Source organism: Panthera uncia (assembly GCF_023721935.1).
Source record: "Panthera uncia isolate 11264 chromosome B2 unlocalized genomic scaffold, Puncia_PCG_1.0 HiC_scaffold_24, whole genome shotgun sequence".
NCBI classification, from domain to species: Eukaryota; Metazoa; Chordata; class Mammalia; order Carnivora; family Felidae; genus Panthera; species Panthera uncia.
The window spans coordinates 82,290,133-82,316,295 of record NW_026057580.1 but is presented as its reverse complement, the minus strand read 5'-3'; the positions used below and the strand labels follow the sequence as shown (position 1 = coordinate 82,316,295).

General features: G+C 39.6%; 1 protein-coding gene across 2 annotated transcripts in view; it reads right to left on the bottom strand.

The window, feature by feature from the left end:
- Window positions 1-26,163, bottom strand: part of NCOA7 (nuclear receptor coactivator 7) — a 154,003-nt gene that overhangs the window by 54,237 nt on the left and 73,603 nt on the right. For both annotated transcript variants that reach the window (XM_049654302.1, XM_049654303.1), the window contains exons 4-8: window positions 10,929-11,008; window positions 7,631-7,738; window positions 2,913-3,026; window positions 2,200-2,325; window positions 268-452 (exon numbers count right to left, since the gene is read on the bottom strand). In XM_049654302.1, the coding sequence (XP_049510259.1) occupies window positions 268-452; window positions 2,200-2,325; window positions 2,913-3,026; window positions 7,631-7,738; window positions 10,929-11,008 (613 nt within the window). The remainder of the gene's footprint in view (window positions 1-267; window positions 453-2,199; window positions 2,326-2,912; window positions 3,027-7,630; window positions 7,739-10,928; window positions 11,009-26,163) is intronic.

Genomic DNA, 26,163 nt, shown 5'->3' with positions numbered 1-26,163 from the left:
TTCAGAAAAATAAGCCAAGAAATGCCATTTTTATGTGTTGGCTTTTTTGCTTTTCTCCTTTCGTTTTTATATGTGCAGCTTTTCCCTTTATCTCCATTCCCTCTCCTTTCTCTACTCTTTAAAAAATTTACTGCACAAATCTTCCACCTTCAAATTCACCTCTATACAATCTCCCACTCCTGCCAACTCCCTCACTTTTTAATTGCATTTAATTCTCCAAACACCGGAATTCTGTTTGTTTTTGGTAAACAAAGAAATATCTCTTACGATGGCAAGGCATCTTTGATCTTCATGTGGGAAATGTCGTTGTAGAGGGCAATGGAAACCACCTCTTCCATGGGGCAAATGAGGCCATACTCCTCACAACCATTTTCAATGACCAGGGGATCAGACTTGTGAGGGTCAAACATGATGTTGTTTGGAGTAACAATCATGACGCCTCCGACCACACCCTACAGGAGAAAGGGACAGGACAGAATCACCACAGGCAGAAATCCAACCACAGCAGCTTTAATGGACTCGTGTTAACATTCTGTTGACTCTGGCGTACCATGGTATCCCATCACACCCCCTTTAAGAGCAGGAGAACAACAGGCTGAAGAAATGTAAAGTTGGGTACTGTGTGGCGAGGCAGAGAAAACAGAGCTGCCTCACTAAAGCAGTCAACCGAGCCTGGTTCTGGAACACCTGCTGCCATAGTACCATTGTGGTGGGATCTTGGGCTGCACATCTATGCCTCGCACTCCCCAGTCCCCTGTAAAATGGGAGGGCTGTCCCAAGTGCTTTCCCAATTGAGAACTGGATGTTTTACAATCTACTCAGCACATGTTCACTATGTGTCCAACCAGTATATGGTACCGTACATGGTACACGGCATCTGTCTCAGAGCCATGGTGCAAATTAGAGTCCTAGTATTTTTCTCTCAAATGTTTAGAAAGGTCACATTCTATTTGCGCCAGCAAAATTCGACACAAATAGGAATATGAAATATTTTGCAGCCAGAGATGAATATAGCTAAACTATGGAGGCTAATAGTAAACAAACAGTAATTTGGTGGGAACTTTTGTCCGTACCTTGGTCAGTTTACTGTTTTATAGATGGCAACAGGGATATTATCTACCAGAGACAGCAGGACACGGAGGACTCCCCATAGGTAGATTATTTACCTTGGTCCTCTTCGTGAGTTAACTGATCATCTTTGTGAAACATTTTGCATTTCAGGCATTACTTATTCTCGGTTGCAAAAGTTAAAATGCCTATCAATAGTGTATTTTCCTACCATTTGGAACTTGGCATGAAGTCTCTACTCTGCACACAGGAATTGACTTTACATCAACATAACCCCTTCTTCAGAGGCTCACTGAAAGTTGGATTTGTTCTTTGTAAATCACACCAACCACCAAAAAACTAAATACACAACACAGCAGACATTATTTTTAATACCAGCATCTCCAGCAGCAAATGGGTTGAGAATTGAACATTTCTGAAGTTAGGTACTAAGGTCTTTACATCAATTATCCCTTTTAATTACCACCCCCTACAAAGTCAATTTTATTATAGTTCCTATTTCATAGATGAGGAAAATGGAAGCTTTGGCAACTTAAATACCCTGCCTATAGTCTCAGAGCAAGCAGATAGCAGAGTTGGATTTAATTTTATTTTTTAATTTTTTTAATGTTTATTTATCTTTGAGAGAAAGAGAGAGAGAGAGAAAGAGAGAGAATGCAAGTGGGGGAGAGGCAGAGAGAAAGGGAGACACAGAATCTGAAGCAGGCTCCAGGCTCTGAGCTGTCAGCACAGAGCCCGGACGCGGGGATCAAACTCATGAAGGGCAAGATCATGACCTGAGCCAAAGTAGGATGCTTAACGGAAGGAGCCACCCAGGCGCCCCAGCAGAGTTGGATTTTAAATTCACTAACTCCAGTCTTTACTGTTAAGCATATACTATATTGTCTCCCTAGCAATTTATAAGCCAAGAATTGAAAGATAAAATGATAAGTCCTAGATCACAAAGAATTGTATTTCTCCTAATATATAAAATGTTAGGGATCCAACAGGGGAAAACAAATGGACACTTATGAAATCTTAAGCTGAAACTTTGGGAAAGATATTTTAATGTCTCCTATCTTCAGTAGTTTGAAACCTAAGTTAGTTTTTCATGGAGTTCAAGAAAAGGAAACAAATGACACTGCCATATACCTTTCCATCAGTGAAGTATCGACAATTCATTTTTAGAAATTTTACCACGCCTGGCTCATCTTCTTCAGAAGTGGATGATAAGACTCTTTCAATGGGTTTTAAGGCCTTTCTTGCTAAGTCAGCATCCTTTAAGAAAGCAAAATTCCCAAAATCAAATGGAAGCCCTTTTTAAACAGATTATTTCTATAAATCAAGCCACATAAGTTTCCTATAAGGAACCTGTTTCTATTTACCTTGAACATGAAAAAGAGCCAAATATGCTTCATTCTCCAAGAATTATCACAAATACAATTAAGTATCCAAATCAAACTAAGATTTAAACAACAACAACAGTAAGGGTGTATGTATGAACTCATAAAAATGGCTCATCAAATGTTTTTAGAAAATAACCTAAATGAAATAATTCATATTTGACTCATGGTTCGATTTCTCTAGAAAAAGGAGTAAAAGCAGTACAAATCAACTATCTGTCTCATCCAGAGTTTAATTGCATACTTTTACGTATAAAAGGTGTGCATTTTTCCCTCGGAGACCTTAAATATGAACTAGGTTTCTTTTTGATAGGACATATTCTCTCAACTAAGACAAATCCTTAACCCTACCCCCTTTGGGGAAATTTCAGATGAAAACCTGTGAAAAACAACACATAAAATTCTACAACTCAAAAAATTATTTGATAAATATGAATGTTAGTTCACGAGTGACATACATACAGGCAGTTTATCATATTCTGCATCTGATGATGAAGGAGACACAGTAGCACCAGGACTGGATGATGATAATCTTAAGGTACTGGAAGGAAAGTTAGCATCTGGCACGAAAAGGACCTGAGAATGGGAAAGACAAGTGAAGTGAATATCGAGATCAGGCAAACACTGGACAGTGTTTAGGGCATTACTTTCTGTACAGAATCATGCTAAGTACATGACTAAGACTTGGTTGGGGGGCACCTGGGTGTCTCAGTCGGTTAAGTGTATGACTTTGGCTCAGGTCATGATCTCACAGTTCCTGAGTTCAAGCCCCACAATGGGCTCACTGCTGTCAGCACAGAGCCCGCTTCGGATCCTCTGATCCCCTCTCTCTCTGCCCCATCCCAACTCACGTGCTCTCTCTCTCCCTCAAAAATAAAGTAGACATTAAAAAAAAAGTCTGTTCTCTTAAAAAAAAAAAAAAAAAAAAAAAGACCTAGTTGGCCTTCCCAAAACTTGTAAGTACCTTGGAGGCTTCTGGACTAATCCACGAAACAATTACTCATAATATGAATGCGTTCAGTGCAAAAGGTATGGAACACACCCACAGACACTGCAGGAGCTCACAGAGGGGAGAACAAGGTGGGTGAGTACTCTGGGCATGTCATATAAAGCAAGTGGGTCCAAGTGAGGCTTTGAACAGCATAGAAGATTTAGAGAGGAAAGAAGATTCCAGGGAGGGGCACTAAGGACAGGGAAGAAAGGAAAGAGTAGCATGGCATGCTTCTAAACCCAACACCTGTATCAGGAAGAAATGGAACAAATTCATGCTTGCTAACTCTCAGCAGGCCCTGAGTACTAACGTAAGATCGTTACAAGTTGTACAAGGTAATATCAATAATCTCAATAATTTCTATCACCATCAACTTATCTAAAAACAAAAATTGAAATCTCCCACAGTGTACAAAGTAGCCTCTTTCCGCAAAATGTACTGGTGCCTGAAATGTTATTATGATCTTATCATTCAACACTCTTACAGTGAGACATGCAACATTTTGGCATATATCATATACAGTCTTAAAATGATGTCCTTTAGGGCTGCCTGGGTGGCTCAGTCGGTTGAGCGTCCAACTTCAGCCCAGGTCATGATCTCGTGGTCCATGAGTTCGAGCCCCGCGTCGGGCTCTGTGCTGACAGCTCGGAGCTCGGAGCCTGTTTCAGATTCTGTGTCTCCCTCTCTCTCTGACCCTCCCCTGTTCATGCTCTGTCTCTCTCTGTCTCAAAAATAAATATGCATTAAAAAAAATTTTTTTAAATGATGTCCTTTAATGTTATAAAACAGAATTCAGCACTAATTATATAACAACTGTTCACACTTTCCCATCCTATCTCTGTTTTAACTTTAGTTATTTAAATCTCTCTTCAATCCAGAAAAAAGGTGAGACAACAACAAAAGACACATTCTGATAAAGGTAGGAAAACCAATATCAAGGAGAATAACATGAGGACTAATTACTACTGAAACTATGTACTCCAAAATTACCAAACACTCTTTGAGGGGTGGGCCATAAAACGGGTTCTGAGTTTCCAAATAACCAATGCAAAGGGACAGACATCATTAGTCAGCAGAATTCAACTTCCATAAGATAAAAACAAACCAGTCTTGGGGTGCTTGGGTGGCTCAGTCATTTAAGCATCTGACTCTTGGTTTTGGCTCAGGTCATGATCTCGTGGCTTTGTGGGTCTGAGCCCTGCATTGGGCTCTGCGCTGGCAGTGAGGAGCCTGCTTGGGATTCTCTCTCTCTCTCTCTCTCTCTCTCTCTCTCTCTCTCTGCCCCTCCCGCACTTGCATCTCTCTCTCTCTCAAAATAAATAAACTTAAAAAAAAAAACCCAGTCTCTCATAAGTAGAAGTATTTTCTCATTAAGTCTCATAAAGAGTATCCCAGTCTGAACTACTGGTCTTTGATGATACACTGACAATTAATACAATAACCAGTTTGGGAGGACTGTTCTTAATAACATCTGTGATGTAGATCAACGGCAAATGCCAAAGTGTAGAGTTCTACAAATGTACCTTACAGAGGGCTAAAATTCTATGCTCTCTTATCTCATGTATCTGGACAAGAGGAATGAATGGATAACATTTCTTCCAAGCAATTCTCCATTAACAGTTTTTTGTATCTGAGTTTTGACAAGTGTTAGGCAACACAGGTTAGGATTCTATTGTCTGGCATGTTCTAAATGTCCAATCAAAAGGATATTTCCTGTGCTTAAACAGTTCATTACAGTGTAGAGGTGACAGTTGGATGCTGGGACGCTCAGTCAGAAGATGTGCTACCTCAACATGGAGGTGAGCCAGGAACATGGGCAGGGGTAAGGGCGGTTTACCTACTGACTGCAGAAAATAATTCTGCTCCAACACTCAGGCATAACTGTCAAATTTTTCAAAGCATGTGTAGCCAAGGTGCTCGATGAATATAAAAACAGCTTAAACCTATATCTGCAAGGTAACTTCTGAGTGTGCTTAAGATAAACTACTTGAAAAAGTATATTCTTTGTACATGTCCTGAAATTTGATGTAAGTATCCAAACTAACAGCCAAACTCAGGACCTTCTAAAACTTTTGTTTAGGCCTCAGTTGTTTACATTTATCTGCTATTGCTTTTGGTCTTTTAAGCAACAAAAGAGTCTACAGTTGTAAGATTTAAAAGCTTCAGGTAACTGCCTCTGAAAATTACTTCTTACATGTAGTCACTTACCTAGCCAGACCAGTTTCCTTTCCTACCTCACGGTGACCATCAAATCAGTCTCTAGAAGAATGAAGCTCACATTTCTTGGAGCCAGAGCAGACAAAAATAGTCCTGAATGATCAGATCTACTGAGATGAAAGCAATACCTACCCCACTCAGAGTATTTAAAAATCCTTGAAAACAAAAAGTTGTCTACACTTTTTGAAAGCCCCTTGATTTTACTCTTCTTGATTTCTTATCTTTGTCAACAAAATCCTAATTCTATCTGGGTCCTGGGACAACCAACAGCACACAACTGTTTAGTCATATGAGGGCTGGACTGCATAGCAAATGCTAGAAAAGCCATCAGAGATAACGTGGCCCAACACCTAACTTCAGGGATTAGGAAACTGAGGCCCAAAAAAGGAAGGCACTCACCCACATCAAACAGTTACTACAAGGCCAGTCAGAAACAAAGGGTTAGAGATCCTACTTTGGTATTTTTGCCATTATAATAGGCATATTAAAACAGTCCATCGGTTACTGGACCTTAACCTAGTACCAATATTTTGTTTATGGACATAGTAAAAAAAATAAGGAATTGCTCTAAATTATTTTCCTACATTCTAGTGACTACATTCTCTGTTGTTTTTTTAATGTTTTATTTATTTTTGAGAGAGTGTAAGCAGGGGAGGGACAAAGAGAGAAGGGCAGAAGATTTGAAGCAGGCTCTGCACTGACAGCAGTGAGCCCGACATGGGGCTTGAACTCACAAACCATGAGATCATGACCTGTGCCAAAGTCAGATACTCAAATGACCGAGCCACCCAGGTGCCCCTAGTGACTATAGACTTTAGCCTTGAATTAGTAAATACACGTCTAGGTTCTCTGCTATGGGTCAGTTACATAATATGCAGTAATACTTCAGATTATAAGAAATCCCCAAAAGGAGACATCTACTGTTAGTTTTCTTAGAAATAAATTTTCATTAATTTTTGAGAAGTTTTAATGTATATCTCCCTTCAATTACCTGGTGCTGGAAGTATGCTAATTTCTCCTTTTAACAAGAACATAAATACTAAAAGTACCATAATATAAACTAGCCAGCTTATGGCCTGTTGGCTTCATGTGCTGCCCTTGAATAAAACGCAAAGAACAATCTCACTGTTACCTCAATAAAGTTGTCTTTAAAAGTAATAGTATCTATTCTGGAAGAATTAAAGGTCACTATAATGTAGAGATGCAGAAAAATGCTCAAGTCAGTCCACAACTAAAACCAGAATGTGCTCACGGCAACCAGACGGTTCTATGGATAGGAATGGAAATTTGGACTCAGCTAGGACCTGCCAATGACTGGGTCATTTATATCTATTGGCTAAATGTAGTTTCAAAGTAGTAATAAAAGAATATCTCATTAAATATGTGGAAGGCACTAAAAAAATTGGCTGGATTAACCAAGAGTGGCAAAATTACACAATTAGCTAATTCCATTCAGTTTAATAAATAAAGTATTAATTTAAAAACCTGGGGAAGAAATGGTGTGGCTTTTTCTTGATAGTCCTGCTGAATGTCTCTGCCTCTGGCTATTTTTGCCAGGTATCATATAAATACAAAAATGAAAAAAATTTGCTTAAAGTCAAATGATGGCCATAATGTATCCCAGGAGTGGAATAAACTGAAACGTGCACTTCTAAATTAAACATTCCAAGAACATTTGAGTTACATTCTACAGAAGAAAAAGTCAAATTTAACTTCTCTTGATGCCCTACAGGACATCCACAACATAAACTAATGATAGTTAAGTAAACTGTTAATCATCTGCAAGGCATTCATTTCTGAAGTTCCTAAGTTCTACAATGCTTTCAGAATTCTTGGATCTAATGGAAAGACTGTACCAATGCACATTATCAACGATGACAATCCCATGACACTAAGAGTGAAGCATTAAAAATGGCAATAAAAGATAAATGCAAAATTTCTAAAAAGTAATACCCAACAAGTAAAGAATTACCTGGCCTGGAACAATAGTATGTGTGAAAAGTTTATTCAGTTCCACTAATTTATTGGGAGTGATGTTAAACTTCAGGGCTATGGAGTTTAGGGTGTCCTGGCTTCCAGCCTAGAATAATCAAACAAACAAGATTCAAAATATAAAGCAAAATCAACAAACAAACAAAACCCTCCCTTTTAGTAAACAACATTAATCTATTTCTGATCTGAGTGGATGAAAAGTAGTTCTTTCCAGATATATTCTGAAAAAGAAAGTAAATACATTCTCCATTCTTAATAAAACCACAGAAAAGCAAAGTCTTACATGCAATTCATTTCTGGGCTCCCTTATCTTCAAATTTCAGTGTCCACTAATAGATTTCTAAATCTACTTTGGCACAACCTAGCTGTATGGAGTAGAGGTTCACAACGTACAATAAAAACTGTTAAGAAGAGAAGAAATAAAACACACACACAGTCCCCACCCAATAGAGGAGGGCTACTTCCTCTATTCTCAATGTTCTGTCTTCTTCCCGTCTGTTCACTGCACTAAAGGCTCCTGCACGGTGACCTGTTTATGGCTGATAACCTCAGTGTCAGCATAGTGCCCAACACACAGAAGATACTCAAATGTTTGACAAATGAATATGACGGAAGGCAAGTAAATCATTATGAAATTCAGATTAGCTACCAATAACTGTTCACAGTCATTAAAATGACAACTTCTGATAGTCAGCCAGATTAGTGTTATTCTCCAAATCTGTGAAACTTGCGATTCATGCCCCACATGTATATTTCTTTCTTTCTCTAACAAAGGGTAATAGGCCTAAAGAGGGCAATGAGAGGATGTGAAACTTCACAGTAGATAGCTCCACCCACAAAAATGCCCCTGGTCAGGCCAATATCCCAGACTTCTTGTCTAGGGTCACTGGATAGAACTTGTTAGTGGGAGGCCACTCTGGTGTGTGTCACTAAGAAGTTCCCATATACAGCCTTGGATCAAGACAGGTGCCTGTCCCTATATTCAAACTTGGCTCCACCAGGTGAGCCCTGACCGAGGTGGCGATGTGAGTTGGCTGCAGGAGGTCGTGGTCTACTGAAGATACAGATGTAGAATTAAATTCACCACTGTCCTTAGCATCAAAACTCCACCAACTAGATGAACAGTCTCAGACTAATCAAGGTCATAGATACAAATTACACCAAAATGACCTCAAAGCATTTCTGGAACAAGTCAGTATATAAATACATGTATTTTAAAAAATAATTTAAAAATTAGCAATATATGGCCCTACTTCTACCTTGGGCAAAACCAGCCTTACTAAAAATGAAAAAGAAAAAAGACGTTTTGCCTAACATATTCAAATCCAGGGGTTTTGGGGGTTTAGAGTCAGTATGAGACACACTGAGAATGGAGACTACAGCCAGACTGCTGGATCTGAATTCTAGACCTGCCACTTGCTAGCTGTGTGACCTTGGGTCATTTACTTAACTTTTCTGCATTTCAGGTTCTTGATCCATCAAACAGATAATTGTAATTTCTGCTTCGCAGCACTTACTTCATGGCAAGTGATCCAAAAATTTACTTCATATTTTTAAGAAAAGACTTACAGAAATATACTGTGCATAGGGAGTTCAGGGAAGAGAAAAAACCTTAACAATCTGGAATTATTACATAACGGCAAGACATAAATACAGCATCAAGCCACAGACCCTGGGATGGATATGGGAATCACTAAATGTTTAAAACTAAACAGAATGCGAACATCCACAGCTTTTGAGCAATATAAGCAATCTATTAAGTGCTAGCATGGTTCTCTAAACATGAAGTTATGAATCACCTTTTATTTCCAATGACAAGTACAAACAATAACTTGCCAAGTAAAACTAATCCCCATAACCTACAAATCAAACAGGCAGACATATCTGCATTGCTAATTTGATCGCCTGTTTATAAGAGTTAATGTGGGGGTTGATACTTACTCTCACTGCACCATTTAGTATATACTATGGGAAACGTCTCCTAGAAAACACCCCTTGTCATTTCTTTGGAGGGGCTTGTGCATAATACTGCTGGATACACACATGGCTTTAGAGTTAATATTGTTACTAATGATAAATAATCTAACACTTCTTGAGTACCTACTATCAGGTAAGGCACTGTGCTAGGTGTTATGGGGATCAATAACCTATTGTGGACCATGGTAAAGTGAAATAAATAATCACCCCAAATCCCTCTGGAAAGGACCAGGCCTATAACCCACAGAAAGATGCCTAGAGACGTTCACCGAGCACTGAGCATGAAATGCCTGTGCCAGGACTCCTCAGTGTAACTCTGGAAAGGCTTGCAAACAATTTACCATTCCAAAAGAAATGCCAGGGAAGGATCAGGTCTTGCTACTTGCCTGTACAGAGCCTGGCATAGCACATGAATAATGAGTAGAAAAAAAATGCACACGAGAAAAATCACAACCAGGTAATGGCAACAGCACTTAATTTCTTATTACAAGTCAGAGAACACTCCTCAACAATGCTACTTCAAAGTGAATTAAAACAAATCTCTAACTGAGTGCTCACTTTGTAACAGACCTGGGATAAATATACACAGCTCCTGGCCCCCAGGAGTTCACGCTGCAGGAGAGAAATGAACACACGGCACGTATGCGGAGGTGCCGTAAGGGACACATACATAGCATTATTCATCTACTAACTCAACAGAATGGAGGCCTATACCCTGTGAGCACCAGAAATACAATGGTGACCAAAAAAAGGATCTCTCTCCATGGGTACATGAATTAAGGCACAAGATAGACATTAAAACAATCACATCAGTGAATCAATAGTGTTAAACTGAGGTACATTATGTAAAGGAACATGAACCTATGAGAGTGAAATGAAGAGATCTGGATGGATAGTCACAGAAGGTAACAATGAACATGAGGAGTCATGGGAAGAGGATGTCAAGGGCAAAGCTCTGGCTTGTAGAAATGTACAGCTTATGGAGCCATCGCTTCTTGAAAAAATACCAGCCCTGGAGGTCTAAGTGGATAGGCTGAGTAGGAAAGTGATCTGTGATTATGGAACTCAGAAAGCACAACCGGCCGTCATTGGCATATTGAAGATAATTCAAGTCATAGGCTTACATGAGATTACCCAGAGAGAAAACATAAAGGGAAAAGAAATGACCTAGAACAGGTCTTAAGAAGCTTCCTTAATTAATGGGCACACAAAAGGAATGCAGCTAAGAGGATGTGTCAGGGAGAAACATCATGCAAATCCAGTGGTCTTAACAAGTGTTCATACCTCCTGTTTATACTTACAGTGTATTCCATAGTACCGTGGGGCTTCTGAACCACCATCTTCTTCTCTTTTTTATCATGTGTTTTGTTTTGATTGTCATCTGAAGAATAAAATGTATGTAAATGAATAATTTCATTTTCAGGAATGGAGGATAAGACACTCGGGAGTATATCAAAACTACTTTCAAATGGACTAAAAAAATAAAGCAGACCCTACTAGGAAAATGGACTATGGGCACAAATAGACCATACTCTTAAAAAAAAATACTATTCATCAGTGAACACCTGAACAAATGATTTCTGTTAACTATAATTAAATAGTGCAAATAACAAATATTTTATAGTTATTAAAGGAATAGTATAAATAATACACAATGAAGTTAAAACTAGTATAGTTAAGATATAAACGACGCATAATGGAAATCAATCCTACCCTTTTAGTTTTTTTTCTATTTTTTCAAGCAAAGCATAATTAAAATAACATAGTAAATCGACAATTTTATACATTACTCAATGCTCACCATTCAATGTTATTACACTATTATTGATTACATTCCCTATGTTATACTTTTTGTAAGCTTTTTTTATTTAAAAAAATTTTTTTAATGTTTATTTATTTTTGATAGAGAGAGACAGAGCATGAGCGGGGGAGGGGCAGAGAGAGAGGGAGACACAGAATCTGAAGCAGGCTCCAGGCTCTGAACTATCAGCACAAAGCCTGACGCGGGGCTCGAACTCACAGACCATGAGATCATGACATGAGTGGAGGTCGGACGCTCAACCGACTGAGCCACCCAGGCGCTCCATCTGTTATACTTTTCGTCTCTGTCATTCATCTTATAACTGAAAGTTTTGCACCTCTTAATCCCCTTCGCCTTTTTCATCCATCCCCTCATGGACTCCCCTCTGGCAACCACCAGTTTGTTGTCTGTATTTAAGAGTCCATTTTTTTGTTTATTCATGTGTTTTTTTCAATTCCACATTTAAGTGAAATCATATGGTATTTGTCTTTGATTTATTTCACTTAGCATAATACCCTCTAGGTCTATCCATGTTGTCACAAACGGCAAGATTTCATTACTTTTTATAGCCAAGCAATGTTCCACTATATATATATATATATATATATATATATATATATATATATATATCACATCTTCTTTACCCATTCATCTATCAGTAGACACTAAGGTTGCTTCTGTATCCTGGCTACTGTAAACAGTCAATACATCTTTTCAATTTAGTGTTTTCATTTCTTTCAGTAAATACTCAGAAGTGGAATTACCAGATCGTATGGTATTTCTATTTTTAATTTTTTGAGAAACCTCCATATTGTTTTCCATAATGGTTGCACCAACTTACATTCCCACCAACAGTGCGCAAGGGTTCCCAGCCCTTTTAGAAAGTGATTTGTTAATGTGTAACAATAGTCATAAAAACGTTCATTCTTTGGTTCAGTAATCCTTCCCTAGGGGATTCATCCTAAGGCAAAATTCAAAAGAAGAAAACTGCCATATATCATAGCATATGGTTAGTGTGATATTATTGATAATACTGAAAACTTGGGACGACCAAAATGCCGGAGAACATATTATAAGTTGGGCCATAGACTTTGCTGTTTTTACAGGCCAGAACTGGTCAGCCCAGAAATTTAGCAGCTGCATTATGATTCAAATTAATTCTCATTTAAATGCATCTTAATATAATCAACCCCGATACTGAAAACACAGACAGCCATACTGCAGTGAATAAAAATTTAAATGACGAAAAATATAAAATTGAATTAACTGTGAAAAGATGCTCTAACTTGCATGTGATCTGAAAAATGCAAATTAAGACAATGCAACATTTTACATCCATTAGCATGGCAAAAATCAGAAAGCTGGAAAATTCTAGTGTTGGCAGAGATGTGAACTGTTAGAAGGGATGTAAACTGGTATAGCCATTCCAGCAAATTAAATATATATAGCCCATATGACTCAGCAATCTAACCGACAGACCTCCTCTCCCAGGAGATACATACTTTATATATATCATAAAGTCACTTGGCTTGAGGATGTACATAACCGCATCATCTGTGGCAGGGGAAAGCTGGAGGGTAAGTAAAATGTAGGAGATATGCTCTGGGATTCTAGGCAGTAATGAGAAATAACAAGCCTGAGCTATACACTGCAGCATGTTTACGTCAACAGAAAAAGAATGGGATGTACAGAACAACACCATTAGGTAAATTTAAAATAGATGCACACAGAGCAACTATACATTTTTCAAGGCCACATCCAAATAAAAGCCTACACACTGAATGCAGGAGAATGGTATGCAGTGGGAAGAGAAATGGGAGTGAGGAATGAGGATATAAGGAAATTAATGAATAAATAACAAGGAGCCCAGCTCTGACCAGTGATGACATGTCACCAACTAAGAAGTGTGATTAGCTCAGCGCTCTACACCTGAGCTCCTAAAACATCCCATGCCCCACTCTTAGATCAACAGTATCATCACATCCACATGACAAATATGGGTGTATTGAGTGAGAACTCAGAAGGTAATGCAGAAACATGAAAATAGTTAATTAATTTACGTGGGATTTATCTGCCTTTTAAATCGTTCCTTTATATTATTTAATGTTAACAACCAAGAAAAAAGTCATAGATGCTGTACCTAGAGTCCCTTTGCAGTCATCTGTATGTTCAATCAGACCCATTCATAGAACCAAAGAGACCTTGGAAATCCCTCCAGACTATTAAAAAAAAAAAAAAAAAAGTGACCTCCCTACCTTCAGGTGACCACATCTAAACTACTTCAGGAAGAAGAGACTGTGTTTTTTAGATCTCTAGATTCTCTAGATAGGGAGATTTTACATGGCCTGTTGAAAAACCCCATCATACTACTTTACAACTCTCACAATCTGGTATTCTATCACGTCAGCTCTGCTCTCTCTGTCCCACACTCCTGCCCTTCTCCTTGTCACCATAAACAGTTGTCATTGTAGGTAATCTTGCTTTCAGAACAGGCTTTTCACATCCTTTTGTAAGTGCTTCCTATTTCTAGAACCTAAGCTTCCTCTTCCCATCTGTGGCAACTTCTGATCCACACCTGTCCAGAAAACTGTGCATAATTGTTTCTGGTCCCAGTGGAATCACTGCTATAAGCCACCAAACCCTGAGTTTCCATATTGCTCACCTGCAAAAGAAAAACAGGTGCTAGCTGAGCCTTTCAGGATAAAGTTAACTTGTGTACCTGAATTAGTACGAAAATTACTTCTCCTTTGTCAGAGGTGGGTAGGCCAGAAAAATGTCATAGTAACATTATAAATAAGGCGGGGGGGGGGGGGAGCTTTCCCTCCAGAATCTAAGATTCTGAAATTCTTGAGGTAAAGGCCATGATGCCTACCATCTTTGAACATCTTGTGCCTTACAATGATACCTGGTATATATGTTTGAATGAACTTCCCAATACAGGTCAATGAACCTGATACACTTGATTGTGGGCAACATTTTCACTGATAGAGCATCACACCAGGAATATCATATAAACCTATCAAAGCTAGGGGCACCTGGGTGGCTCAGTTGGTTAAGTGTCTAACTTCGGCTCAGGTCATGATCTTGCAGTTTGTGGGTTCAAGCCCCACATAGGTCTCTGTGCTGACAGTTCAGAGCCTGGAGCTGCTTCAGATTCTGCCTCTCTCTCTCTCTCTCTCTCTCTCTCTCTCTCTGCCCCTTCCCCTGCTCATGCTCTGTCTCTCTCTCAGAAATAAAACATTAAAAAAAAAAAAAACAAAAAACTATCAAAGCCACAAGTCAAACACTAGGTTTTACTGTTGAGTCAATATTAAAAGCAAAGAACTGGCAAATTCTTAGAACCTAATTCGATGGTCTTCATATCATTATAGCACAAGGTAAGACTTCGGATGGATTCTTAATTTTTTTTTTCTTTTGCGTTACGTTTTAAAGATGGCCAGCTACGCGTCTCCATAAGTGAAGTCCTGTATACCTTACCTAGACATAGTCTGCAGCACATAGTCCATGAAGCACTGGAAAGGCTTCTGGCCCTGGAGAGAGCCCAGAAGAGACGGGAGCTGCCTCGGGCGAGAACGGCTCTGCCACGCTTCAGGATGGGGTTCCACCTCCAGCGTTTCAGGTGGGGACCCATGACCATCTCCAAGGGTAGAACTATCTCCCAGTGATACTGACACCTTTATTTCCAGCTTCAGCCTCCTCAGACCCTTATATGTACACAATTCGGACCCTCCCCCTGCTTTGGAAAACCTGGAGCAAATGATGTAAGAGTATCTACTGCCAGAGGGGAAACAGGGCCAGATGTCCCTCAGGAGCCATTCAGGGCAGAGCAACTGAACCTCCTATTTGCCCCACCTCTGAAAAAAGTTTTCAGAGCCAGTTTTTTCCAGCCTAATAAGGAAATAACTGTGGCAAAACTGACAAGACCCCTAGAGGAAAGAAACATGGCACAGCCCATCTCATTTCTCATAAGCCCTGGATGTGGGGACACCTGTGTTGACTCCCCACCCAGGTGGATCTGGTGCCCTGCCCCAAGTCATGTCTCCCCCCACCCCAGGTGTCTGCAACACAAGGCTCTTGGCTCCTGCATCTGAGGATGTCCTAGATATGAGTGTACAGACAGAAGACTCCTCTTGCTCCATGCACTGGGGCTGAATGAAGTTGATGTTCAGGAGCAGGTCCAGGGCCTGGAGGGGCATGAAGGCTGGATGTGAAGGAATCCCTTGCAGTGGTGGTCTGTAAAATCTTGGATGAGGTTACAACTGATGAAGGAATACATTTTAAGAAGATCTGTGGTTTGAGGACAGAACCTAAGGAAGGCTTAGAGGTGGGGAGTCAAAAGAAGTGTGGCTGATGGGGGGTGGCGAGTAAAAGGGGAAGAAGAGGAGTGACCTAGGCCAAAGTCAGATGCTTAACTGACTGAGCCCCTAGAGACTCTTAAATACAGAGAATAAACAGAGGGTTTCTGGAGGGGAGGTGGGTGCAGGGATGGGTTAGATGGGTGATGGGTATTAAGGAGGGCACTTGATAGGATGAGCACTGGGTGTTATATGCAAGTGATGAACCACTAAATAGTAGTAGGAAATTCTACTCCTGAAACCAATACTACACTATATGTTAACTTGAATCTAAATAAATAAATAAAAATAAAACTACCAAGGTTCTAATAATACAAACATTGAAAGAAGCAGTAAGGGTCCACCCAGGGGTGGGGTCTAATCATCACAGTGACAGACCATGTGTGGAATAAGCAAATACTGTGCTGTAACAGCCACCTGTGGGGTGTAGGAGCCCCAAGCAGGGCAGTGAGGCCAGGGCAGTGGTAAGGGAGGGGCCCTAGGATGCTAGAGTGAGGAGAACTGCATGATGTATTGGCTTCCTTTTGCTACTGTAACAAATTATCACAAATGTGCCTCCACCTCAAAAATAAACACAGGGGCGCCTGGGTGGCTCAGTCGGTTAAGCATCAGACTCCTGATCTCAGCTCAGGTCGTGATCTCACAGTTCATGAAATCGAGCTCCATGTGCAGCTCTATGATGATAGGGCGGAGCCTGCTTGGGATTCTCTCTCTCCTCTCTCTGTCCCTCCCCCACTCATGCTCACTGTTGCTCTCAAAATAAATAAATATTTAAAAACATAAAAATAAATACAAAGTTAGTATCTAACAGTTTTGTAGGTTCCAAGTCTGACATGAGTCTCAATGGGCTAAAATCACAGTGCCTACAAATTCCAGGGAAAGACTGATTTCTTTGCCTCCTCCAACACCTAGAAGCAGGCTGCTTTCCTTGGCTCAAGGTCCCTTCCTCCACCTGCAAAGCCAGCAAAACCCAACCGAGTCCTCTCACGTGCCATTTCCTAGCTCTTCCTCCCCTTCTGCTGCCCTTGTTCACTTTTAAAGACCCTTGAGTTTATACTGGCCACACCTGGACAAGCCAGGATGTTTTCCCTAAGGTCAGCTGATTAGCAACCTTAATTCCATCCATAACTTTAATGGGTTTTGGATTTTAGGACACAGACATCTTTGGTAAGGGGCATCATTCTGCCTACCGAGGATGCAGAACAGGTATAGGAAAAGATAAGAAAAGAGGTTCAGATTGAAAGAGGGAATTTTGGTGGATTCAAGGAGCGATCTCAGCTGTGAGTGTGCTGGGGGATGTGAAGGAATGCAGCACTGGCTAGATGTTCTGGTTCTGAGAAAAAAACAGCACAAATAAAACAATACAGATGTCATTTAAACCTGGCTGCAGTCACAGACCATTGGGAACCCGGTGAAGTCAGGACAGTAGACTTTGTTCACTACTGTCCTTGAAAACAGAAACAAAAGGCAACTGTGAATTCCTTGGATCTTGATTCCATAACCTCTATTACAGATATTGGAAGGACAGAAAAGACAGTATGTGGACTTTTTTTCTGTCATCCATTGTCTGAAGAAGCACAAATAGAATTTGAAAAGTATCAGGACCAATTCTGTAATGGCCTGACTCAGTGTGCACGTCTTCTTTTTTTACTTTCCTTGAACAATGAATGCTCTCTCCTCCTTCCGTCTCCATCATAAGACCAACTGAATGGGGTACATGAGCCGGCAGCAAGGACACTCAACACCTTGTCTAAAGAGGGACGAGAGCTTTCCACAGCATCCAAATGAGGGGGATTTGTAGAGGCAAAAATTGTCTATGTCTCTCTAGATCTTTCTAAGAAAGAGGTACCCTGATTTATTTATTTAAAAAAAATTTTTTTTAATGTTTTTATTTTAGAGACAGAGAGAGACAGAGCATGAGTGGGGGGGGGGGGGGGGGGTGGGGAGAGAGGGAGGCACAGAATCCAAGCAGACTCCAGGCTCTGAGCTGTCAGCACAGAGCCCGACACGGGGCTCGAACTCACAGACTGTGAGATCATGACCTGAGCTGAAGTTGGACACCCAGCAGACTGAGCCACCCAGGCACCCCTAATTTAAATTCAAGCTGGGGCTTCTGGGGGGCAGCTGAGCATCTGACTTCGGCGAAGGTCATGATCTCACAGTTTGTGAGTCAAGCCCCGAGTCAGGCTCTGTGCTGACAGCTCAGAGCCTGGAACCTGCTTCAGATTCTTTGCCTCCCTCTCTCTCTGCCCCTCCCCCACTCAGGCGTGCACGCTCTCTTTCTCAAAAATAAATAAAGATTTAAAAAAAATTTAAATTCAAGTTAGTTAACATATAATGTCATATTGGTTTCAGGAATACAGTTTAGTGACTCATAACTTACATTTAACACCCAGTGCTCATGCCAACAAGTGCCCTCCTTAAGGTCCATCACCCATTTAGCCATTCCCCTACCCATCTCCCCACCAGCAACTCTCAGTTTGTTCTCTGTATTTAAGAGTCTCTTATGGTTTTCTTTCCTCTCTGTTTTTCTTATTTTATTCTTTCTTCCCTTCCCCTATGTTCACCTATTTGTTTCCTAAATTCTACACATGAGTGAAATCATATGGTATTTGTCTTTCTCTGACTTATTGTGCTCAGCATAATACACTCTAGTTCCATCCATGTTGTTGCAAATGGCAAGATTTTTGATCACCAAGTAATATTCCACACACCACGTCTTCTTTATCCATTCATCAGCTGATTGACATTTGGGTTCTTTCCATATTTGGCTTTTATTGATAGTGTGCTATTAACATTGGGGTGCATGGGGCCACCCTGATTTATAAACAGAATCTACTTACAATGACAGGCATTTCCTTGAACTGGGAACTGATGTATTTGGCTGTGACAGTTTGACGATATTAACCATAAAATCAAGTCATGTGTCATCTCCCTTATGTCACCAAACATTTTTTCTGATTACAATTTGGTTTTGGGGTCAAAAATGAACTGAGTTCAACTAGCAATGCTGACACTTTCTCATAGCTGTGTGATGTTAACCAAGTTACCTGAAATCTTTGTGTCTCCATTTCCTTACCTGTAAAATGAAGAACTATCTCATAATGTTGTTCAGAAGATTAAATGAGATAACAAAGACAGTGTTCATCTCAGAGCCCAGCACAGAATAAGCGCTTAGCAAATGCTAGTATTATTAATAATAATGCAGTCAACATTAAGTTAATAGAAATTTGAACAGAGTAGGGTATTAAAAGAATTATCAACCTAAGCAAAAGGTTTCATTCCCAAAATACAGGAGTCATAGAAAATTAATATGATAGAGTATTATAAATTATTTAAAAAAGAAGAACTACATCTGATCACTTTGATACATGCCAAAGAAGCCTTGGATGAATGAATCAGCCACTATCTTTTCTTAAAAGGAAAAAAAAAAACTGTTAGAAAACTAAGAATAGGAGTGAACTTCCTTAACATGATGAAGAATTTTTACTCTTTGATATTAAAAATCTGCTTCTGAAAAAAATCAGTGGATCCCTAAAAGTTGTAAAACAAAAGCACTTTCCCTGTGAGAATGTTCACTTCCTGGTCTGTAGTGGCTTGTTCATTACCTGAACACACCCTGAACTCAGGCACCAGTGAGGCCTCCACCCCAGCTTTCTAGAAGAGAGACTTCAAGGTGTGCAGCGGGGGAGAAATACCCGCAGGCACTGCGTGAGCTCCACCCCATTCCTTTTATCCCTTTGTTTTGTGGGAGACACGTGCTTAAGAGCAATTCCAGCAAAGCTTTTAAGGCTTTGGGGCATAATGTCTCCCAATCGGCTAAAAGAAGCTAACCTAATGTGATGCAAGTCTAAACCTCAAGAACTTAAGGTCATAAAAATGAACTCTGTAGTGGAGATGAAAGCAGCAACACTACAAGCATCACAGAGACAGACCCTTTGGAGCTCCCAAGGATGAAGACGGAAAGTCTGCCATTCTTTGGAGGCCACCTTTCACAGCACTGCAACACAACACCTGTGGACCGTACTCCAGGCAGCTGCTGGTTGGCCAGTGAGCTCTTCAGAAATTAAGTGCTAGTCGAAACTGTCCTAAAGCATATCTGAGGCAACCGAGATGAGTTCTATCAGAAACGGAAAGCAAATACTAACACACTAACCAGTGTAAATGTAAGGGGTTACATTTACATTGTAAATGCCAGTAAGCCACCAGGGTGACTTGATCCCACGTACATTCTCCAAAGGCTTCTGTGGCAGCCTCGGCAGATAAGGACCAAAGAGAGGCTGGTTGGAGCTGGAGAGACAGGAGGGGAGGCTGCGGAGGGCGAGGGATGGTGGTGCCAGTCCCCCAGCATGTAAATCGGGGATATAGAGGCACCTGGCTGGCTCAGTGAGTGAATTCCTACTATCGTGGTTTATACTCAACTTTGTTTTGGAGTCTCTAATCAAAGGAAAAGATCAAAGTTTTACATACTGAAAAGAAAGAAATGAAATCTTCATGATCAGCAGATGAGTTAACTGTCTACCTAAAGAACCAACATCATGAAAATATCCAGAAATCATAAAATTGTTCAGCAAGGTGGCCAGATATAATAGTCTTTTATATTTGTGACAGAAGTGTATTTTGAAAAGTCCCAGACATAACAGTATGAAACTAGAAAATGTCTAGGAATAATTAAAATGAGATAATGGGAAGATACATATAAAGAAAATTCAAAAGGTTAACTAAAGTATGTATATGGAAGCTTGAATAAAGGGAACTACATATAATGTTCCTAAATTGGAAATCTCATTCTTGTAAAAATTTCACTTTCTCTTCAAATCACTGTTTAAATGAAATGCAATTTAAATAAAATTAAAAAAAAAATTTGGAGAAGGGAAACATGCCGAATTGATCATCATATTTCTGTAAGCATAAATACATCATAAGACTATCCAAAATTATCTTTAAAAGAAAAATGACAGTAGGAACACTGTATTGTTAAAACAAATGATAATAAAACCATGGCAATCAAAACACTATGGTGAAATATCAAAATTCAGAACTATATTGAAGTAATTTAATGTAATATATAAATGCCTTTAGGGGTGCCTGGGTTTCTCCATTAGTTGAGTGTGGGACTCCTGGTTTGGGCTCAGGCCATGATCTTGCAAACCGTGAGACTGAGCCCCACACCAGGCTCTGTGCTGACAGCGGGGAGCCTGCTTTGTATTCTCTCCTCTCTCTGCCCTTCCCATGCTCTCTTCTCCCTCCCCTCAAAATAAATAAATAAACTTTAAAATAAAATGCTTGTATAAGCCAGTAAGAAAAGGCTGGATTTTCCCATAAATGTCATGTAACTTCACATTAGAGGGGAGGCTTTGGCATCAGACAGACTCAATGACAGCCCCGGTCTGCCCCTAGCTCACTGTATAAGTAAGTAACTTCACTTAATCAAAGACAGTCCCCCAGCATGTAAATCGGGGATATAGAGGCACCTGGCTGGCTCAGTGAGTGGAGCATGTGACTCTTGATTTCAGAATCCTGACTTCAAGCCCCATGTTGGGTGTGGAGCCTGCTTTAAAAAAATAAATAAATAAAAATAAAAATATAAAATAAAATAAAATAAAATAAAATAAAGTGGGGATACCAACTGGACTCCCACAGAGAGTTGCTGTAAGGATTACATAAGGCATTTCGATCAAGGTAAAGCACTCCACAATGCATGAAAAAGGACTCAGGAAACCTTAAGAATTACTATTAAATGAGGTTGGATGAACACCAGCTAAGACCTGGAGAAAAATTCAGATCACTCTCAAATCAGTACAGGCAGATTCAAGATTTAATAGTTTAAAAAGTTAAGTTAGAAATTAACTTCTTCTTGAAGTTAGGGTGGCTGGGTGGCTCAGTCAACTGAGTGTCCAACTCTTGATTTTGGCTCAGGTCATGATCCCAGGGTCGTGGGATCGAGCCCCGCCATGTCCGGCTCGGTGATGAGCATGACGCTTGAGATTCTCTCTCTCTCCCTCTCTCTTTCTCTCTCCCTCCTTCTGCCCCTCGCCCCTGCTCACACACTTACTCTTTCTAAAATAAAGTTTTAAGAAAATGTCCTTGAATAAAAATACAGGATTTGTAATTGTTTAAAGAAATGTGTTCCCTATCGGTGATAAAACATTTCTGACATTGTTGGCCTGACTCTGTCAAGAGTGCAGTGAAAATGGGGTGCCTGGGTGGCTCAGTCGGTTAAGCGGCCGACTTCAGCTCAGGTCACGATCTCGCAGTCCATGAGTTCGAGCCCCGCGTCGGGCCCTGGGCTGATGGCTTGGAGCCTGGAGCCTGCTTCCAATTCTGTGTCTCCCTCTCTCTGCCCCTCCCCCATTCATGCTCTGTCTCCCTCTGTCTCAAAAATAAATAAACGTTAAAAAAAATTTAAAAAAAAAGAGTGCAATGAAAATATTAAATGTTATATTTAATATGTTTATAATATTATGGAATACCTGAATTATAAGCTGTTACAATACAATTTTTAAAAGGCATGTCATGAGGAACCTCATCTCCTGAGGATGGAGAGGGCAGGCATGTGAGGAAGAATTCACTATACTAAATATTAACTCCAGATTTTATCCTCTCTTGACACAAAGGGAAATGCCCTGTAGACCTTATTTTCCTTCTTTCAAGCATGTCACAGGCAATACAGTCCTTGACTAAAGTGAGTCATGCTGATGCAAAATCTAGAAAGCAAGAAGGGTGGGGGAGTTGTTTAAATTCTTTACCTCAGAGCCTAGTAGCGGCCCTCAGCAGGGAGCAGGCCCTCAAGTATTTGTGGAATGAGTTAACTAATCTCCTATCTAAGTGAACAGTTTATTTCAGTTGTTGAGTCAGCTTTTGACATAGCAGCCATAAAACCAAGAGCATTTCAACGTCACACATAGATGACACACATATATGATGAGCTCAGGTAGTTAGCCCAGACAGAAATCTCAACCTTATCAGCACTCACATTATAGCTCAGGGGAAATGGAAACTCCACGTATAATCAACTTTTTCTCCTTACTAAGAAACAACAATGTCCCTCGGGCTGTGGAGATGACACTAAAATTTTACTTAACTTTTGCCTTATTCCTCTCTCAGAGTTCACTCGGGGTACAACGGCTTTGCTAGGGTGTCTGTGCCAGAGGACTGGGCTTAAATTCCTGCTTCATGCTGATCCACGGTGGGGCCTTTGGGGAGTCACGCAGGTTCTAGGTGTTTTCATTTATAAAATAGGCTACTACCACCTGCATTAAATCATGATGAGTATTCAATTAAATAATGAAATAAAGCATCTAACTACAGGAGACACTCATCCAAAATAAGCTCTTTCTGCTCTTCCTTGTGCCTACAGCCACTTCTACTCTCCTTCCTACTCTCTTTCGTACCATCCGAAAATTCAAGGTCGCTTTTGTTTTTTCAATAAGTGAATCAAAAACTTAGTTGGGTAAATTTAAAATTTAGAAGAAACTATGAAATATAAAAATTCTGTATTAATCAAAACTATACAGTCATTAAAACATAGAGTTGAATAAGAGAAGGAAATACAAATAACCCATTTTATCCCCATTCAGAAAGAACCAATGCTTACATTCTCGTGAACAGAATTCCAGCAGTTCTCCATCTCTCTTTCTGTATGTATATAGGTGAGTTATTTTTTTTTTTCACAAAAATGAATCATACTCTATATACTGTTGGCAACCTGCTTTCCTACTGTAAAATTTTGTGTGTGTGAAAATTTCCCACATCTTTTTTCTACATCATTTTTAAATGGCACATAGTCTTCCATTTTATGTCATTTATGTTATTTTTATTTTTCCATTATTTAAAGCAATGCAGTGAATAAGACGTGGTATATTTACACAATGGAGTATTATTCAGCCATAAAAAAGAATGAAATCTTGCCATTTGCAATGGCATGTATGGAGACCGAGATTATAATGCTAAGAGAGACAAGTCAGACAGAGAAACACAAATACCATGATTTCACTCATATATGCAATTTAAAAAACAAAACAAACAAGCAGAGAAAAAAAAAAAAAACCAGAGGGGAGGGGCCAGAGAATGGGTTAGGTAGATGATGGGGATTAAGGAGTGCACTTGAGGTGAGCACAGAGGGATATATGGAAGTGTTAAATTACTATATTGTGCACCTGAAACTAATGTAACACTGTAGTTACCTGAAATTAAAAACTTAAAGTAAAAACAAAGTAACAAAATAATAAAACAATGCAATATTAGTCACTGTAGTTAAATCTTCTAATATGCACATGACTGGTTCCTTAGGGTAAATTTCTACAACACAGTTGTTGGGCCAAAGAGCATGCAAATGGTAAGTCTCTTGATAAAAATGGTTATTGCCTTCCAGAAAGATGTGACCACATTACTCTCCCACTATCAATGTATTAGAGCATTTTTCCTTTGCACCTCCCCCAGTACACTTCTAATTTGATTTTTCAAAAATCACTTAAGCTGAAAAAAATCACTGACCACATGTAATCTGATCTATTGTCCTTTTCTCAGCCCAAATCACAGTTGGATATTTCTCTTACATTGAGATTTCTCCTAATACAAATGTGATATTGCAGATCAATTAGGGAACAAGATGTAGATTAAACAGATTATAATAGGACTAGACTCAGCTTTAGCTCCTAGTACAACAGGTTTTTTAAAACACAGCTGCTTGGTTCAGTGATTATACTTTTTGCTTCAACAATAACAAGAATGGATTATAATATACTACGTTAATGGGAGTGTTGGAGTTGTGAGAGGAAAAATAAGGAGTGTCCCTTGATCACTGTCAGGTTACTAAGAGCTCGGGGATTGGGGGAAATGGGTAAATGTTGACCAAAGAATGCAAACTTCCAGTTTGGTGATCATAGTTAATAATACTATACTGTGTATCTGAAAGTTGCTGAGAGTGGATCTTAAATGTTCTCACCACAAAAACGAAATGGTAATTATGTGACCTATGGAGGTGTTAGCTAAAGCTATAGTGGCAATAGTCTTGCAATATACACATACACACACACACACACACACACACACACACACACACACACATCAAGTCAACACTGTATACTTTAAATTTATACAAAGTTACGTCAATTTTATCTCATAAAGCTGAAAAAAATATACCTTTTTATATTCATGCTTTATTTTTTAAGTTTTTATATTTATGCTTTTAACTATATTTGCAACGGTTATATCTTTTCAATTTTATGTTTAATTGGTTGTAATGCTCACCACCAATTCTTTCATAAAATGACTTTCATTCTTGAGGACTAGATTGTGATAGAGTCCTCAGGGGGAAAAGAAAAAGTCTCTCCCACTCAGTAACTCCGTTTAGGAAAGGTATGACATAAATGGTATGTTTCTCAGATTTAGTATGCCTGAGAATGTCCTGTTGTCTTTGAGCTTGAAAAACAGCTTTTACTTCACAACTATGAAAATTTCATTCCTTTGGTGTTCACCGCTGTGAAGTCTGTGCCTGACTCTCTTTGTTCCTTTGTAGGTAACATTTTTTATAAAGGTTGTTTTTACCATTTATGTGTGACCTGTGAACATCTGCCATAGTTTCTCTACATGCTGAATACTCCTTCCTCATTCTGCCTAAATATGGTGAGCTCTTTTGATTTCTAAAGTCAGGTATGAAAGCATTCTTCTTTCACTGTGTCGGATTACTGCTTCTTTTCCCATTGTTTTGATTCTTCGCCAAGAACACCTTTGATTGTTAGACTCTGCTCAAGCCTCGCCCCTGTCATCTGCTCTCATCATTTACATTCCTTCCTCAACAACTTGTGCACTCTGGGGGCATTTGTCAGGTTTGTCCTGTGCACCTAGGTTTTCATGGTATGACTTCACTTAAACATTAATCTAACTTCCCTGATGGGCCCAAGAAGCACAGGCCTAATTACTTCCATCCTAATAATATCAATTTATTTTATACCCAAGTCCCTTAAGTCTCTATATTCTGCCTGATTAAAAACAAACAAACAAACACATTATTTCTTGACATCCTCTTTCCACATTGAAGTCCATTTTAATCCTTTATTGTGTGATTCTTTTTTTTATTATTATTTATTTATTATTTTTTTTTAATGTTTATTTATTTTTGAGACAGAGAGAGACAGAGCATGAACGGGGGAGGGGCAGAGAGAGAGGGAGACACAGAACCGGAAGCAGGCTCCAGGCTCTGGGCCATCAGCCCAGAGCCCGACGCGGGGCTCGAACTCACGGAAGGTGAGATCGTGACCTGAGCTGAAGTCGGACGCTTAACCAACTGAGCCACCCAGGCACCCCTATTGTGTGATTCTTTGGGCTCTGAACTACCAGAATGATCATTACCTTGGAATAGAAGGCAAAGTTATTATA